General features: G+C 38.7%; 1 protein-coding gene across 1 annotated transcript; it reads left to right on the forward strand.

Moving 5' to 3' along the window:
• The first annotated feature begins 3,819 nt into the window (after positions 1-3,819).
• On the forward strand, positions 3,820-18,582 carry LOC140232017 (glycerophosphodiester phosphodiesterase 1-like). The gene is made up of 6 exons (XM_072312167.1): positions 3,820-4,155; positions 5,161-5,336; positions 7,382-7,493; positions 15,255-15,347; positions 17,249-17,463; positions 18,459-18,582. The coding sequence occupies exons 1-6, from the start codon at positions 3,820-3,822 to the stop codon at positions 18,580-18,582; spliced, it is 1,056 nt and encodes a 351-aa protein (XP_072168268.1).
• Positions 18,583-18,959: the final 377 nt, after the last annotated feature.

Below are 18,959 nucleotides of genomic sequence, written 5' to 3' on the forward strand. Positions count from 1 at the left end.
AGGTCATTTTGTCGACGAAATAACCAATTTCGAAACGAAATATTCCGTGTGACACTTGGCGCTCCATAGTTTTTGTCCATGGTTTAAACCATGGTTTCATTTGTACCACCTTGGTGAATTCGGGCCTACGAGTTTAAGCCAGTGAAAGATACTGATTTGTTTCTGCAGACCTATTTCCCGTTATACTATACCAAGATAGCTGACATTCATGAAGGAAGAATCTTATACCGGTACATAATGAGCCATATGCTTGAAGTGGCCGCAAACTATAATCTAATTCAAACAGCCATATTTGGTATATGATAAACCAATGTGTCACAGTGTTTAAAGTACATGTTTATTCCGAGAACGATGTGTGATTCAACTTTTTTTTTTTTAAATAAAAGTTTGTTTTTCATTACTCCTGCAAAATCTCTTTCTAGCATTAGCATGAAGCTTGCCTGACATAGTGGCAACTGTTGTATTCAGTGTACACCATGGTTATGCACAAGAACAAAAATAAAATGGTATTAAGAGGAAGCTCAGTAAAACTTGTTGAGAATAATCTTGAGGCAGAACCCTAGAACTTCATCGGTTTTCTTGCATTTATATTTCCCCTTTTCCTTTTTTTGTTTTAATCCAAAAGCCTATTGGTTGCAGCTATCCGCCCTTAATAGAGCTCCTGTTGTGTCACTGAATATTTCTGCAAAGAGTTGCAATTTGCACTCTGTAATTTGCACTGTAAATGCACATTCCATTAACGTGTTTTGATAAAAGCAATCCTGTCATTGTAGTATTGTGTTCCTCACTTTTAAAGTAAGCCAGGTATCGTGACATTAAGTTGAAAAGACTCCTGATTTTATGTGTGTGATGTACAGACATAATACTCTCAACAAAATACTCTTTGTCACTTTGTACATTGTGCATAGCCAGTGTGCCCTGAAGTTTTGTGATGTGTGTAACGTGTTAGCAACAAAGAATTTGTACGCACCCTATTGTGAGAGCCTACTCACTGATGGGACTTGAAACAAAGTACAAAGTTTCAAGTGGTTTAGATTGCCAAGATCGCTTTGTGCAAAGCAGAAAATAAAGCAATGTTGTGAAAGGTGATTTTGAGTCTAATCCTGAGACTGTGTTTACTTTTTTTTTTCTTAAATCTGTGTTTACATGAGGTGAATATAGGCCTGAATGAATAATCTACTTATACAGTGCACTCCCGTTATAACGAACACAGTTATAACGAAATTCCAGTTACAACAAAGTAAAAATTAGGGCCACAACGTTATATACTCTATGTACTTTTATTGTTTATTTGTTCGGTTATAACGATAATTTCGATATAACAAAAGAAAACTGCCGAACCCGAGGACTTTGTTATAACAGGAGTCCACTGTACTCAATCGGCTGTGTACAAGTCGCAATAGTTTGTAAATATGATATACAGTATATACTCACCACAGTACTTAATCTCAATCATTGCTTTTAAGCGAGTGTCGTGCTGAGAATTTAATCATCGAGAGTCCAGCAATGGAATGGAATTCAGCAAAAGGAAACCCCTCGTTTTTTCAATTATTTGCTTAAGAGTCAGATCAAGGGGTTATCGAATGATAAGTCTTTGGTTGAGCTAACTTTGTTGTCCTTTCCCTTGGAAGAAAGATAATTAAACCTAGAGGGAAGGATGGGGGGGGGGGGGGGGAGGAGAGATAGGGAGAGAGAGAAGAAAGAGGGAGAGTATATTAAAGGAAGAGAGCTAAGAAGACAAAAGAAGAAAAATTGTCTTGGAATATTCAATTCAATTCAATTCAATTCAATTCAAAGTTTATTTCATTTTTCGACAAAACATATAAGTTACACTTCTTTTGACAACAGAGAATAAGGTAAACAGAACATTATGTATCGAAGAGAATGTAAAACAATTGAGGAGGACCTTATAGTAATTATACATTGTAGTAAAAAAAAAACAAAAAAAAAACAAGTGATCAAAATAAAGTACATGTATAACTTTGCTTAAAGTGCGAAAAATGGAGAGACCCACTAAAAGGACAGAGCTTGTAGAATGTTGGCCCCTCTGGAAAGATTAATTGAAGCATCATAAATACAAATGGAGAAAAAAAAAGAGGAAGAAGTCTGGAAGCCCACTGAGAATTAGATTCACAGATAAATACACTTACTATCATAAACGTGAACAACAGGGAACAAGACTAGACAACAAAACAACTGCTGGAGAAAAGGCTGTACGGGACAAAACGGGATGGACAAGACTAACAGACGCGAACAAACATGAAACAAGACTAGACAACAGAACAACTACTGAAGAAAAGGCTGTACGGTACAAAACGGAATGGAAACGATTACCAAATAGAAGACAAAATAGCAAACGAAAATGCACAACAGAGACAGCGATCTTCGACAGAAGCATGTCAAGAGAAACAGATGATAGTTGTGGAGGAAAAAAAAGTGATATTGTAGCGTCTGAAAGGAGAAAAGCAAGGAAATGAAGGAAATATGATAGCAATTTGCGGCTAGTTTGAAAAACAGACAGAGGATATTGGAGGAGAATGCTGGAGCTAAATTATACCTCCCCCTATTTCTGGCACACACACACACACACACACACACACTTCATATCCCAAATGTGGTAACAAACAAGGGTATGTGCAAACATGGGTGTGTGTGTGTGTGTGTTTTCTTTCCCTTTTTTAAACACAAAATTCTTTTTCATTTGTAATATTGACAATGTGGAATATATGTTGTCATAATGAAATTTGTATTATTTTCCCATCAACTAATTTGCATATTATTGTTTATATGAAAAAGATAAAATAGAAAATTGACCCAAAAAATGCTTTAGACAGGGAGAAGGAAGAAAGATTTTATTTACAAAATTCTTCTTTTTCATTTGTAATATTGACAATGTGGAATTTATGTTGTCGTAATTAAATTTGTGTTATCTTCAATGTCATAAATTAATTTGTATATTGTTTATATAAAAAAGGACGAAAAATAAGATTGATAGAAACAAAAAAAAAAGTGTGTGTGTGTGTGTGTGTGTGTGTAAGTTTGTGAGAGAGCAATAATGGGGATATTTCAGTCCCAATATCATAAAACTTTCTTTTCCTTCTTCTCTTTCGTTTTTTTCCATCTTTCGATCCCTTTGTTCATTATTCTTTTCACCTCCTTTTTTTCTTCCTTTTTTTTTCTCCTTTTCTCTTTTCATCTCGATCCTTCTTAGAATTATCTCCTCTTCCTCTTCCGCCAAACCTTCATTGCCTATTAAATCAATTCGAACATAAAATTGTTTCTTATCTGTCTTTTCTCTTTCTTTTCCTCCAATTTCATCTTCTCATTATTTGCCTTATTGTTTAAGGCCTTCTGCATTACCAGTATTTCCTTGTGTGCTCCAGCGTATTATTTTACCAGCTACTTGCAATACCGATTGAGAATCACTTCAGAGACAGCGCGTATTGTAATTTGAATACTAGTACAATGTCTTGAGAGCGCGTCTTGATGTCTCCCGATACCAATCCCTAATCTAATCGTAACAACACGTACAAGTGTGTACGTACAATGTACATGTATGCTGCGTATGATCGCACTGTGCCTGTGACTGCTAACGCGAAAACACCGGCATATTTGTCATTGATTTCTCCTGCGAGTGTGCCGTGTTTTATATTTCATTAGTGATTACAATTCTTGTAACGGAAACTTGGAACAACCGGTGAATGTCCCCTTGCACAGATTGCTCATCTGAATGTTACCAGCCCAGGCAGTAACAGTAAATTCAACTTGTAAGTCTGCGCTGGACTGTCTTCTTAACCCCCACCACCGAGAGCTACTACCATGTCCGCCGAAAGTTTCGGCCTCTCTTCCGCTGGCGTCGCGATGGACGCGATGTCACAATTTTTGAGCGCCACCGGTTTTCTCTTCGTCAGCTTCTACTTGTCTCTAGGATGGTATTTTTCGTCTTCAGTGATAGCTATCCTCACTTTGTTGTGTCTCCTGACTGGATTGTCATCTGTGGTCTACTTCAGAAAACAAAAGCTGCCACTATCGCGCATTGAAAGGTTTTTGAAGTCGTCTGGATCAGGCGGCAGCAGCGTTGCGAATGGCAGTGTAATCGCTCACCGTGGTGGAGCGGCGGAAGCTCCAGAAAACACTCTGGTAGCTCTCCAAGAGGTATAATCTATAAATATGAAGTTCTACCGACACCTTTTTACATCGTGAAGACATTATATTTTAGACAACATATGGACGCAAGCACTATCATATCTAATCTTTGTAAACTAGATCTACTGTCTTTTTTTTTTTTTAGATTAAAAATTTAAGGTCCAGTACAAGGGGAGGGGTGGGGGGGGGGGTGGGGAAGGGTTGGTTGAGGTGATGATCGATGATGATGCTAATCATGACCTGTGTTTGTGTATCTCTATGAGTCTGAATTTCCTAATTGTCAGAGTTTTGAAAAGGATTTAGTGAACCGTTTCCTCTGCAGATTTTGATATTTTTGTTTGTACATGTATGGAGATGCTTCCACTTGCCACAAAACTTTTGTTTGCCAAATAAATTTACTGCTCATTTCTGTATTTGTCAGCTGTATCTGTTTAGAGAGGAACTTCTGTGTTCCAGGAATGAAGATTGTAAGCCAAGTGAATGCATCTTTGGTTGAAAATGTTTCCTCTGATGATGTTTGCTTTTTTGTCTATTATACATGGAAGTAACAAACTGTTATTTTTGTACTAGATCTAAGTGATCATTACTGTTGGCCTACATCATTTTGCTTGTCATTTAAAAGTCAGTAACGATTGTCTCTGGCTGGAATTTAAATGTAGTCCATGGCAAATATTGATCCCATGAAATACCAGCAACACATTGCTTTAAACACTAACACACTTGTGCATAGAATGGATGCCTGTATTTCATGCTTGATTTAATCCATTGACTGAATTTGACGGGTCCATGACTGCGATATATTACCTTTGTGAATTATGGCCTACATATTTACATAGTGTACATCACATAACCCGTTGAGGACAAGCTGATTTTACTCTAACACATATTTTCCATAGACACTTGCCCAAGTATACTCATTCAGGACTCGTCCTCAACGAGTGTTTCAGTCGTCCTTGTGGGACTACAAGCGATAATCAGTACAAAGATGACAGGTAGCCTGCTTTCATTTTGCAGGCCAAGAAAAATGGCGCCGTTGCCGTGGAAGTGGATGTTGAGATGACCAAGGACGGCATCGCTATCCTGCTGCATGATACCACAGTTGACCGCACAACAGACGGCAGCGGTCGCATTGGTCAGCTGAAGTGGGAAGATGTACGGCAGCTGAACGCAGCAGCAAAATTTTCGTCGAGGTGAGGAGTTGAGGACATTGTGGCCCTATGCGTGTGCATAGCCTCTACAACTTGTGTATTCATGGATGTCCAAGCACTCTCTGTAAAGTCTCATTATTTATGTTAGAGGACAAAAATTCAAGAGGACTTGGGTGTATACATGGTCTTATTCTAGACTACCACTTGTCAAATTTCCTTAGCTGGGATCATAAGTTGTTGATGGCATTTTGTTCTTTCTAATTTGTTTTCATTATTGTACTTTTATTGTGCTATGCTGAGGAAGTTGATAGCACTGATGATTTATTGTTATCACTTTCATCATCACCGCTGCTATGACTGCTTTAATGCTATGACTGCAACCACTACTAGTACCACTGTTCCTATCACTTTTGATGAGACCAATGGTGCTAGACAGTACAAAAGAATTGCAACAGCACCACAGGTAGGACCTACACTATATATCACACACATAATGTACCGTGTAACCGAAATCTCGGTTTTCATTGAGCGTGAGCACCGAGTGAGACTACAATGCCACCTGGGCTTAAAGGGGCCAGCCCAGCACACACTGATCATGGATGAGAAGGTCCGAATTGAGATCACTCTCTGTCGATAGGATTAAAGGGGGAGGGTAGAGGAAAAGTGCTTTCTGCTTCACGCACTGATTGCTTTTTCTTTGAACAGGCATGATGCAGTCATTGATCATTCCACAAAACTTATGCTGGTAGGGTAGTCGGCTGACTAAGAGTTTACATTCGTTTGCAGATTATACTTTTCTGCATTTATTTCAATAGAAATGTTAACAAAACAATAACATGCTATAATGAATATACATGACAGTATTATCAAGTGATTAAAAAAAATGATACAGTGTACATGAATGTGTTTATAAAAATACAAAATCTTGTTTTAAAGGATAGATGCAATGTAATTTTAATTGATGCAGAGGACAAGACTTTCACTTGTAAGCAACTGCTTCAAACAATAAGAATCATTAAATGATTCCTTTCAAACAGTACGCAGGTGTACAAGTCAGATGCCATTTATATGCTTGATGCAGGGAAACATGCAATATCTTCCTGCACTGAGTGTAATAGCGGTACATGTACATTGGCTGAAAATGTTGAGCTGCATCAGTTTCTGTCCATTGTACAATAAATTCAGACTGAATTACTGGTACACGTGTACTCACATGGATGCCTTACATTTATGTGTAGGTAGTTCCTGTCTACTTTCATGACTGCCTTATAGAATTGTACTGGTACATTTTATCTAGATAATATGATATTTTGCTTTTTGATTGCTTGCCAAAAATTGGGATAGGGCTATATTTTTTCAGTGCATGAGAAATAAGCTGCCTGTGGTTAAACTACATGTACCGGGTATTTCTGTTATCATCCATGAACCACCATGTTTTCCTGAAAATGCCAAAGCACTTGTTTTAATGTGAAAAACTGCACAAACAACTGCAATCGAAATGTTAACTTTTAGTAATTACCAACTTTGAATACAAATTTGTAAAATAAAGGTAAAAATGTAAAAAGGAATTTAAACACCTTTACATGTATTTCACAGATAATAGAGCATTGTATGTACATGTATGTGGTATCAGATTATCATGAAAACAAAATCAGTTCCATGGTGTTTTCACATAAAATTTTCATGTTTCAACAGGAAATTGTTTTCCTTTTTTTTTTAAACAAAAAATAAAGGGGGAGGCACGCCCAGTGCGCCCCCTCCTTGATCTGCCTCTGCTAGTTGCTTCATACGCAGCTACGGAGCCTGGCCCCCTCCTCTTTCAGTGCTGAGTCAACTTCAACGACGAGTAGAAGTATGGTGTACATTTGAATAGTTTATATGCCTTCTCTACATATGATAAGAATTATATTGGATAGCTTAAATTCATGGAATACCAGTTATCATTATTGCACTCGTTAGGGCCTGTAATATATACTCATCTTTGATTCATGCAATATTGGCCCTAATTCGTGCAATATTCCCTGGTATCCCATTCATAGCCATCCAATATAATATGAATGACCTGCGATGACCTTTTCTGTTTGCAGCAGGAAATCCCAGTTTGCCTATGAGTCCATCCCAACGCTTGATGAGGCCATTCAGGAGTGTCTCAACCTCAAACTTAAGATCTTCCTGGACGTCAAAGCATACTCCAGACAGGTAGGTGTGCCGCAGAGCCTCTGGCTCAACTCTTCCACTTTAAGGCCATTCTCCCCCCCCCCCCCATCCCCTGCTCTCCTGCTTGAGTTTGAATTTTGCTTTCTACATTGCCCAACATTTGTGGATCACTACCAAAATTTATAATCATTTGTTCCTTGTGTCATTCTCAGCCTTTCCTGCAAGTTTCATCTAAATCCGTTCACAACTTTGTGAGTTATTTTGCACACAGACAAACAAACTAATCAACAAGCAAACCAATGCTGATGAAAATATACAGGTGTAACCTGCTTCCTTGGCTGAGCTAATAATTTACATTTTTACCATGTGTTTAATACAGAGTTTAGAAATAACTTTAGTCTAACAAATATGCTGGTAATAAATTACACTATAACATACATAATCCTACATTATTAAACATATTTACAATAATTCTTTCCCACATCATATACATCAAACCTATACTTAGACCAAAAACATTTCACAATATCAAATACCAAACAGTTGGTCTCAATAACTATTTCATACATATCATTAGTGATTAGATTCATACTAAGATTAGCATGCTTAAATGCTACCCACCCCCCCCCCCCCCAAAAAAAAAAATGATAACGTATTGACAAGTACAACAACATTAATTTCTGCTAATATTTGACTTACATTGATCTCATTATTTGTGTCTTCGGCTGAGTTAAAACATATCTAATGAAGATCAAGATCTGATGTGAAGGGGGGGGGGGGGGGGGGGGGCTGTTCCATAGTTGAGGAGCAGCAAAAGCGCTGGCAGGGACATTGTATGGGCCGGGGCTAAATTGTAGATGGATTGAGGAAATGGAATGGACTCTTGGGAACTAATAATTCAGAGATGTATTCAGGGGCTAGACCATGCTTGACTTTGTAGATAAGGGCAAGTACTTTGAATAGTATCCCTTGAACCATGGGGAGGGAGTGAAGGTTGCAAAGTATGGGGGTGATGGGGGGGGGGGCGGTGATAAATGGCAAGAAAATCAAGTCATCTAGTCTATCTTCTGAAGATTGTGGCTGATTTGATGCTTATAACGCATTACCCCATAACCTCAGAGCAAAGGCACTGCCTACGGCTGCCTCTTTTGGAAATCAGGAAATGCTCGCTGTCTGAAATGCCCCCAATGCATGTGACCGATGGAGGTGGGGACCTGCATTGTACCAATTAAACCTCACACATCAGGTGTGACAGTGCCGCCTCGGCGCTCTTTTCTCTCGCTCACATGCCTGGCAACTATTTTTTTTCATGCCTCGGGTCTCGATCGGGGGAGAAAAAAAAATTGAATAAATGCCAAGTCCATGATGTGAATGACTGTTGCCAAGCTAGATAGTTGAATTAGTCGCTGAATTAAGCATGAGAACACATGATTTTAAGCTAAAAAATGATACAGTTCCCTGTACTGGGAGGAGGGAACCCTGCCTTCCCCTGATAAGTCGCTCTGCTCCCGCAAATTCCTATGACACCTGTCTGGTTTTCCAACGATACTGGGATATGTGGGCTGATAGAAATAGATGTATTTCTCTTGCTGGTTGCCAAGGGGTCAAGACCATTATGCTGTAAGACACAGGCAATATTAAATCTTTATTTCTTCTTCCATGCTGTTCGTATTTGTACAGTAGGTATTGTAAAACACACCTGTACTCGCTTTTTTTTTTTTTTTTTTTGGCTTTTTTATTAGTTATCCCCTATATTTTTAGTTATTCCCTGAGATGATCGTCACATACATTTTAAATACCATACTCTGGTGAACATTTAATTGTCCCTAGCTGTCACACCTCAGTGGACTTTAATGGTAATTTGCCAAGCGGAATAACATAGATTTCGTACTGTCTGTTCTTTTGTCCCCGATTTATGGCACTACTGTAAGTTTGAAGACAGCGTGTCTTTGTGGTGCTAACACTGTTCCTGTCCCTTTTCAAGACCGAGGAAGATTAAAGGAAGAATTGCATAATCTCCACTCAAGTGAGCTGCTCAGTGGGCAAAAATATGTGATTGGATGTGCAAATCAATGGAAATTTCAGTGACCCAAACAACAAACAAACATACATACAAACAACCCACACTGGCTAAGCTTCTTCTTCTCCTCTTAGGGTAATCCGTCTCATTCATTTCTGAAGATAATTGCAGATATCAGCTGGTTTTGTGAGCATTTAACCACTTCACTAGGATTTTACCATGCGCTATGTAATAGAAGTGCATGGAGTAGATTCTTTTCACATGTAGTTGTAATAGGGAATAGCTCTCCTTCACCCTGGACAACTGCTTTTAGTCTCCTCAGAAAGACTTGGCAATCAGGATAAAATGCCTTGCCAAAAAGTACTACCGCCGGACTGGGACTCAAACTTCATACCATACATAGAAACACAGACACAGCAACAACAGCTCTGTAAACTGCCCATGTTTTTGAAATGATCGGTGTGTTGTTTGTATCATTCTACAGTATCTCTAAAGAGAGACTGGATAGAATTGAAATGGAATGTGCAGTGCAAATGCATGTTGACTTTTATTGTCCCCGCCGAACGAGTTCGAGCAGGGGACTATGAAACGGGCTCTGTACGTGTGTGTGTCCTCGTGTCCGTCCGTGTGTCTGTCCGTGTGTCCGTGTGTGTGTCCGTGTGTGATCAAAATCTTCAATTTGCTACTTCTCTGTCATTTATGAGCCAATTTTGATTCTGTTTGCTTTATATGATAGCACTATGTGGGAGCTTTGAAACTTCTACACAGAATTTCAGTTGTGACCTTTGACCTTGACCTTTGACCTATATTGTACATTTTGCTACAAAATGCTACTCCTTCGCCATTTCTAACCCGATTTCGATTCTGTTTGCTTTATGTGATGGCACTGGTTGAGGGCTTCAAAACTTCTACACAGAATTTTGACCTTTGACTTCTTTGACCTTTGACCTTGATTTTTTGACCTGTATTGTACATTTTGCTACAAAATGCTACTCCTTCGCCATTTCTAAACCGATTTTGATTCCCTTTGCTTTATGTGATGGCACTACATAGGTGAGGGCTTCAAAACTTCTACACAGAATTTTGACCTTTGACTTCTTTGACCTTTGACCTTGATTTTTGACCTGTATTGTACATTTTGCTACAAAATGCTACTCCTTCGCCATTTCTAACCCGATTTCGATTCCATTTGCTGTATGTGATGGCACTAGGTGAGGGCTTCAAAACTTCTACACAGAATTTTGACCTTTGACTTCTTTTACCTTTGACCTTGATTTTTGACCTATATTGTACAATGGCTACAAAATGCTACTCTTTCGCCATTTCTAACCCGATTTCGATTCCGTTTGCTTTATGTGATGGCAGCAGGTGAGGGCTTCAAAACTTCTACACAGAATTTTGACCTTTGATTTCTTTGACCTTTGACCTTGATTTGTGACCTGTATTGTACATTTTGCTACAAAATGCTACTTCCGGCGGGGACATATATTACGCACCGCGTAAATTCTACTTTTCCTTGTTGATTCATGAAACCCTGATCATCACTCACTTTCAAAATAACATGTGGTAGAGAGAATATCTTCAAATGTTTATGTGCATTGTAAATATGTGTGCCATATATATGTTTTATGATTCTTTGTAAAACAATTTTTCTTCAGATTACTTAGATATGCCCACAACCTCCCCCCCCCAAAAAAAAACAAACAAACAAACAAAAACAAAACAAAACAAATACAAACAAACAAACAAACAAACAAACAAAACACACACAACAACATTGTCAGCAACAACTCCCAAACCAAGATTCTGTCAATGACATAATCTGTCAATCACTAGTAAAGTATTAATATTATGAACAAAAGACATTGGAATACATCTTTCCATAGACTGAGTATAACTTCCATGTTTCCTTGTGTCATTCCATGTGTCATTTTTAGTCATATCAACATGGAAATATGGAAGGGAAAATCTAGGGAAAGGTACATTCGATTGTCTTATGTTAATCATATTAGTATTGTATGTAAGTAATGATTGACAGATGATATCATGGACAGAATGTTGGTTTGGAAGTTTTATATAATGGGCCTATAAATTCATGAAATTCAACTTTTTTCCCATCATGCATGCAGTAAACCTACAACACTATACATGGTTTGAGCCATGCGTTCGGATTTTACCGGACGCATGGCTCAGTGTGGATCGGTGAAAAATCAGTGCATGATAATTGACCAATCAGATTGCAGGGATTCTAAAGCCCATCTCATAATTCCAAATTTACAGAAACGGCCAAGTATGGGGTAAAATTGCAGGTACCGTGAGGACAGACAGTGTGCCAATGTAGTGAAGGGATGAGATACAAATACCAGTATATTTGCTATCCTTGAGTGTTTGAGTACAGCGCATGCTGATCGAGTTGATGCTGAGCTACAGCCACGTTGCAAACGGAAACTTCCGTTTTTGCCCTAATATTGGAATGATAGATGTGGTGCTGTATGGTTTAGCTGGAATACAAGCATACTTGTATGCATGCTGATGGCAAAGGAGTGTAGAATGTCACTGCTTCTCTGTTTTTCACTGTGTGTTTATGGCACAACCACTCCAGCATTTGAATTGTTGGAGAGATGGATTTTCTTCTTTTCTATTATTAATATTATCATTATTGCATTTATTGTCTACTTATATTTTTTGTTGAAGATATTGGAAACTATAAGATTGTGAAGTTTCACTGATTTTAAATTAACACTTCTTGAAAAGTAACAATTAATATTAAATGAAAGTACTTTGATAAGTGAGAATATGTCACTACCCTCACAACTTGCCATAATCTTATACTTTGTACCCCAAATCTTGAAATTTCCAGGGTTTTGTTGTTTGTTTGTTTGTTGTTTGTTGGTTTTTGGTGTGTGTGTGTTTTTTTGTTTTTTTTTTTGGGGGGGGAAGGACTTTTCTTTTTTTTTTATTGTTCAAATGCAATTATGCCCCAGTCTCTAATCATAATATATCTGAAGTAATCATTATTCTAAATTTATTCCACCAAGAATAGCATTATGTTTTGCCCTTTTATAGCAGGAAATTTGAATTTCCATTGTTTTTTTAAGTAATCAATAGAAAATTGTAAGATGATGACATCATCAGCTCACTAATTTACATATATTCATATCAAGTGTTTGACAACTGTTTTGCAAAAGTTATTGAATCTTCACAACCCTTTAATAACTGGTCTGAAACTTCCCTTTAAAGGTATGCTTACCATTGAGAGCAGTGATTGAAAAATGTTTGAGTTATCACATTTGATGGATATGTGTAGGCCAGATAGATAAGACACTAAACCTCAAATGTTGCAATAAAGCTTAAAATATAAGGAAATAACACTATAATCTCAGTAAATCATAACAAATGTAGACAGTTATTCTAGAAATGATTTTGTTCTAACTATTGTTTACATTTTGTATATTTAACAATACTGCAGTACTGAACATAGATTACACAGATTAACAGCTTTTTACATTGGTTATTTCTATCTCTAACTCACATTTTAGAACTGTTTTGAAGCACTTAAGCTGGGTTTTTGTTTCATCTGCAAATGGTAAATAATGCCTTTAAGTAATTTGTTGATATGTTTATGGAAACAACCAGTGAAACTGAAAGGACTTCCAGTGATGTTTACATCAGCCTTTCCGTCTGTACCCAATTTGTGGACAATGTAAACTAAAAACCATTTGAGGTACATCCTAATGATACTTGGCATACTGTAAATAGTGGACGAAGTTGTGCCTGTCAGCTTTTAGGTGCACATGCTCAAGGTCAAAGATTAAGGTCAAATTTTTAGAATTGCACTATATCTCTCATGTGTATGCAATGCCTGAAGAAATTTTCTTGAAACTGAAAATGTTAAAATGTCACATATTTTCACCATATGTTACAAGTTAGTGATTATATGAAGAGTTGTTGACCGTGGGGTCGAAGGGCAAGGGTAAGAAATCAAGTAAAAATTATCAAATCCCTGAATACTTGCTCTCTTGAACAATTCTCCAGGCATCCAAATAACACTTAACAGATGTTACCAACGTCATTTCAGTTTTATGCCAGTCATGTGAAACTGTCATCTCACATAGTCAAGACGTACAAGGTATATATGACCGGCGACAACGGTTTCAGGCAAAAGTCGGGAATTTTGAAAATTTATTTTTTCACTGAATTACATTGCCCATTTCCTAAGCTTTGCATTGATATAAAACACTTGTATTCTTCGGCACCATAAGTGGGCATAGAAAGAGAAATAAAATGCACTTTTTAAGTTGTTAGCCTGACAAAATTGCGAGAAAACAGGCTTTGAAGATTCACCTCTTTCTCAAAGACAATGTCTGAGCGGCGATGTGAGGGGAGAATCACCCATCCGTACGATGGTGCCAATTGATGTTAAGCTCCGCCTCTAGCAACCACATCGCCTTCTGATTGGCTCACTGAGAGAGTCAAATTTCCCGGGCACCTTCCTCGGAGCTCAGCGTATGGAGCCGAAAAACAATGCGTTTCGCTCTAGTTTGTTTACAGTACATCTTTCAAGATGGCGAATACGATAATTGCACGTACAGCTGTATAGTGCACATGTACATGTGTATTTGGTGTACGCATTACGCAATGGCATTCACACGCCATGACCGTGTGCATGTAACAGGAGCGGTGGCAAATCCACACATTTACAAATCGCGTTTTCATTGTGGTTGATTTGTCTTTATCATTGGCGACCCTTTTGAAGGGACAAGATTGCTAGTGCTGGCAAGGGTACGCTTCCTGTTTGTTTTGCTTTTACAAGACATGCATATGTTGCTTTGTTCGGTGGTGCTAATTAAATAAAAACAAACAAACAAACACGACTCGTTAGTTTGGTGCGATCTTGACGTGTAGTATTTGAATATAATTAGTCACATGTGACCGCTCCTTTCCACTTATCTACCTTCCATTGAGTCAGTCTGCTGTCATAATTTTTACTACATGTACAAGTAGACAGATTTGAGAATATCTAGTTTTCTTTTCACACGGTTATGTCATGCTACATGATTTTTGTTTCACTTCCGTTGTCGAACATTGCGGTAGAATAGTTTGGATAGAAAGCCAAACGAAGAGCACGCACTACAGAGCGAGCGTATAAACCACTATAGCAAGAACAATGGAGCACGTAATCGTGCACGCGTGGACAAAGCATTCCCCAAACGCTGCAACTGGTGTATCCGAAAGCCGAATTATGTAAATGTATGCGACACACCAGCCAATCGCATGCGAGACCCTGCGCCGTAGCAACGCTGGGGATATTGGCGCGGCGTTCGAAAGAAGCTCGAAACTGACTAGTGCGATCCAACATAGGGTGCTTAAAATTCCATTTTCGATAGGAAAAGCTTTGTCTTATGCTATGAAATTTAGTGTAGATGTAGAAAACATATCAAAGATTCGATTTCTGCAAAAAACCTAAATCGACAAAAATAATGGTCAAAATCTTTGTACCCCGCCTAGGAGGGAATTTGCTCTTGCGACTTTTGCCTGAAACCGTTGTCGCGGGTCACATATGCTCGACCTACTGGAAGAACCATGCAACATACTGGAGGCATACCAGCCACCATAGCAACATTTCTAGTTGTCAAGTTGTTTTCTTGAAAGAGAAGCAGATCTCTTAAGTAAAAATTAAAGAACTGGATATGTATTGCGTCATGTAACATATCAGGTATTCATGTATTGCATCTTCTTGTATAATGATACTCCTCAAGCATCTTTCTAATTATTTTTTGCAGATGATTGATGAACTGGTGAGGCTGTATAAGAAGTACCCTGATCTCTATGACAACGCCATGGTGTGCTCCTTCTTCCCAACCACAGTCTACATGGTAAGGGATCTTCTCAAATTCTCTCACAATCAATCACATAATACACCTAGGATTCATAGGATTCATTACACTACCCTGCTTGCATAGAAAGTACAAGATTGTAAGATTATAAAGTTTACAAGAGTAATGTTAACTTATAACATTGTCTTGACAATGAAACACAGCTTGAATTTTGTATTTGTACACATCTATGTTGCAACTGGACTTAATACAATTTAAGAAACCTGTTTCTTCTTTTCCAATCTCTTCAAGATTTGGTCAATTTCATCTCTAAAATTGAGTGTCATATATTCAGAACAAGTCTGTTGAATATACATGCTGGACAAATATAAGACATGTGTCACTCTGGTAAGACAAGTTTCAAGCCTTTCATTTCATAGTGTTTTATTGTGCCACTGAAAAATACTGATAAAATGTATACATTGTCACATAACTGCAAACTGCAAAGTATGCTCAAAGGCTGCATCTGCAGCTGCAGCTTGAGTCAAATTCCTTGTGTGCTATGGTGAATGTTTATCTCAGGTTTTATGCCATGGAGATTTTATTGCTTTCCTTCAGTCAGGCTGCCTTACCCAACCCAACAAAATGCTTAAGTTAAAGTTGTTGCTTGTATTAATACAAGTACATTGAATACCTTGATATATCCTGCTGCTCCATGTTTAGAACGTGCATTTTGAAGCCCTCAGGCTGACACTTTGAAGCTGCTGTTACATGTTCAGTACCAGACAGCATTAGGTACTTTATTAGTATGCAGTGTCAAGCCCTTTCAGCTTTGTTGTATAATAAGTGTCAATTTGAAGGCTTGAAATCACTATTTGACAGTGAGTACAGTGACACGACATTTGCTCCTGCAACTATTGCTCCAGTCATATTTCCTCCAAGGACTTAGGGTTAGGGTTGTGATAAGGTTTAAGGTTTAATTTGATGTGAGGATTAGGATTAGGGTCAGGTTTATATTTGTGGGTAGAATATATACGTTTTGCTTAGCGCGCAGATATTTTACGGGAGCAATTGTCACAGGAGCAAATGTCGTGGAACCGATGAAGTCAAAGGCAGGAGATGGAAATGGATTTGCTCATGCTGAGAATGGATGACAACAGTCACTGCATGACACAGGGCTGCCAACCTTGAGTGAGAGTTTGGCGTGAGACACTGCGAGGGAGTGAAGCGACCTCCTGGCTAGCGCCTGGCGGCCTGCTGTGTGGCCGTACGTACGTATGTACTACGTACACAGTCAGTGTATGTAAAGCGATGTAAAGCACACGTCATAGCCATACATGTACTGTAATTTGCCAAAAGTACAAGCTATGCTAAGGTGATATAGGTAGAAACCGATCGTAATCCAATAGCTCGTCTTTGCGCGCGAACAGAAAACGATTATTATTGGATAAGCTTTACATCTGCGCGGGAAAATCTTGAAATTTTGGGCTTGGGCATATCGATATTCGGAATATCAGAGAATTTAGAGATAGGCCTAGGATCTATATTTATTTTATAGTCATGTACATTCCATTTTGGGGGTTTAGCGTGAGATTTCGTTTATCAGAGTGAGACAGTCAAAATTGGTTGAATTGCATGAGTCTCACGCTCAATGCGTGAGAGTTGGCAGCCCTGATGACAGCCCTCACATTGGTACCATGTGAGGGCTGTCATGTAGAAGAAAAGCAAGGCATCCTGAGACGACATGGAGATGAACAATCAAGAGAAGGAAAGGAAGTCAAAGGGATGGACATCATGAAGCGCAGCCAAACCAATTGCCAAAGACAGGGTGCACTTGAGAGAGAACCTCGCAACCTTATGGTCCACAGGGCCCGAAGAGAATACTTGGGTGAGGTGAGGTAAATCACTGACTTTGCAGCTAGCTGGTAGTCACAAGCACTTTCCTTCTTCTCACCTTTCAGGTGCGACGTCTGGACAGCTCCATCCTGACGGCCCTGACGACGGAGACCTTCTTCATCACCTCCAAGGTCCAGAAGTGGTTGGGGGACTCCGCCTGCTGGTGGAAGCTCCTGCCCTTTGCGCTGCTGGACCGTCTCCTGGTGTGGAGCATGTACAGCTGGCTCTGGTTCCTGTGCGGCAACTCCGCCATGCTGCTCCACAAGGACACCATCTCCAGGTAGAGGGCTCCCTCTCAATGGATGCATTTTTAATTTCACAAATTGCTTCACAATTTTTCAGATATTTCAGACATGTTTTGTATATTTCATACATAGAGTGTGTCTCTTTCATATCACAGCCATTAAACACTCTGCACCTATCTGCACCACGATGCAGTGTGTTTTGTCACTACAGCCACAGCTCATCTTAAGTTGCACAATAGCCTTTGCAGAAACCCCAGTATTCACTTTGTATGTCAATTAACCTGTTCTATACTGAATTCTGAAATCCCCTAGACTTAATACACAGGTCACCAGGTTCCCATAGGAAAAGGGTTAAAATGTAGTACCCAAGTATGAAGCGGTACCGAATCATGTGTAGACTACTGTATTTTTTAATCCTCTTTGCAAAAACATGAGAGCACCTCCCCCTTTATCTTTGCAAAGTAAAATGCTTGTATCACATAGGTATCTTCCTGAAAGTTATTTTGAACCTTCCAGATTTTGATATCTGATTGTTGACAGTCCTGTAAAGGTCTTCTAATTCTGATGTTTTTCCATAGATTTGCATACAGTCAACCTTCCTGAAGTTGACCTTGCATAATTCAAATAATTTTCTTAGTTGAAGGTCTTTTCAAGTCATCTTCTCTTTTAATTCTGTTGATTCTAGTCCCTCATGAGTCAAATTTTCTCTGTTTAAAAGTCGAAGCTATTTTTCAGTCCAAATATTATTAAACTTAGGCAAGGTAGACTGTATTTCCATTTAAATATTCAAATTTTTGGTTAAGTAATTTTTAGTCAACTTGCTTTTATAGGTCCTGCGCAGCTCTGAAATATTCTAAATGAGGTCTGAATTTGGCAGAGATTTAAAAGCAAGGAGTTGTACCAGTGTCAAAAGCTCAGGTTAGACTTTTCAATGGTCAGATTCTGTCTCTTAAGTTTGAAGTACGAAATGGGCATTACTAGTCTCCTCACCCAGCCTTTGTCTATGTGATTTTGTTTGACCCTCACATAGGGAGGTTGTCCAGTTCTGGGAAGCAAGAGGCGTGAAGGTCGTACCCTGGACGGTCAACAGCAAGACAGAGAAGGAAATGTGCACCTTCCTTGGATGCCAGTTCATCACTGACAATGTCAAGTAAAGAGAAAGTTATGGAGGCCTGTTTCATTCAAGCATGGTGTAACCATGGCAACCTTACACCACTCATTGCAGTCACCAGAGCAACAGCTGGAATGCAAACAGTGGATTGGTTGCAGCTAAGCCGCCACCATTGTGACATCGATAATTGAACGTTGCTACGATTGGTGAGTGTTGTAGGAAACAGGCAAGAGATCCAAGCAGCTTTGAGTACTGTGTACTATTCTAATTTTAAAAAAAGTTAAGATTTGCTATTTATGTTCAAAAGTGACATCTATCTTTTAGTTTTTGCTCTTTACTTCTTTTTATTTTTATTTTTATTTCCACCTCGGTGGAGATGTGCTATGATTATTCTCAGGTTGTGTCTTGATCGTCTGAAAA

Source organism: Diadema setosum, chromosome 8, assembly GCF_964275005.1.
Source record: "Diadema setosum chromosome 8, eeDiaSeto1, whole genome shotgun sequence".
Taxonomy (NCBI): Eukaryota; Metazoa; Echinodermata; class Echinoidea; order Diadematoida; family Diadematidae; genus Diadema; species Diadema setosum.

Coding starts and splice junctions, on each gene's coding strand:
- LOC140232017 (XM_072312167.1), top strand. CDS start 3,820: ATGTCCGCCGAAAGTTTCGGCCTCTCTTCCGCTGGCGTCGCGATGGAC. Junction 4,156..5,160: donor CTCTGGTAGCTCTCCAAGAG/GTATAATCTATA, acceptor TTCATTTTGCAG/GCCAAGAAAAATGGCGCCGT. Junction 5,337..7,381: donor GCAGCAAAATTTTCGTCGAG/GTGAGGAGTTGA, acceptor TTCTGTTTGCAG/CAGGAAATCCCAGTTTGCCT.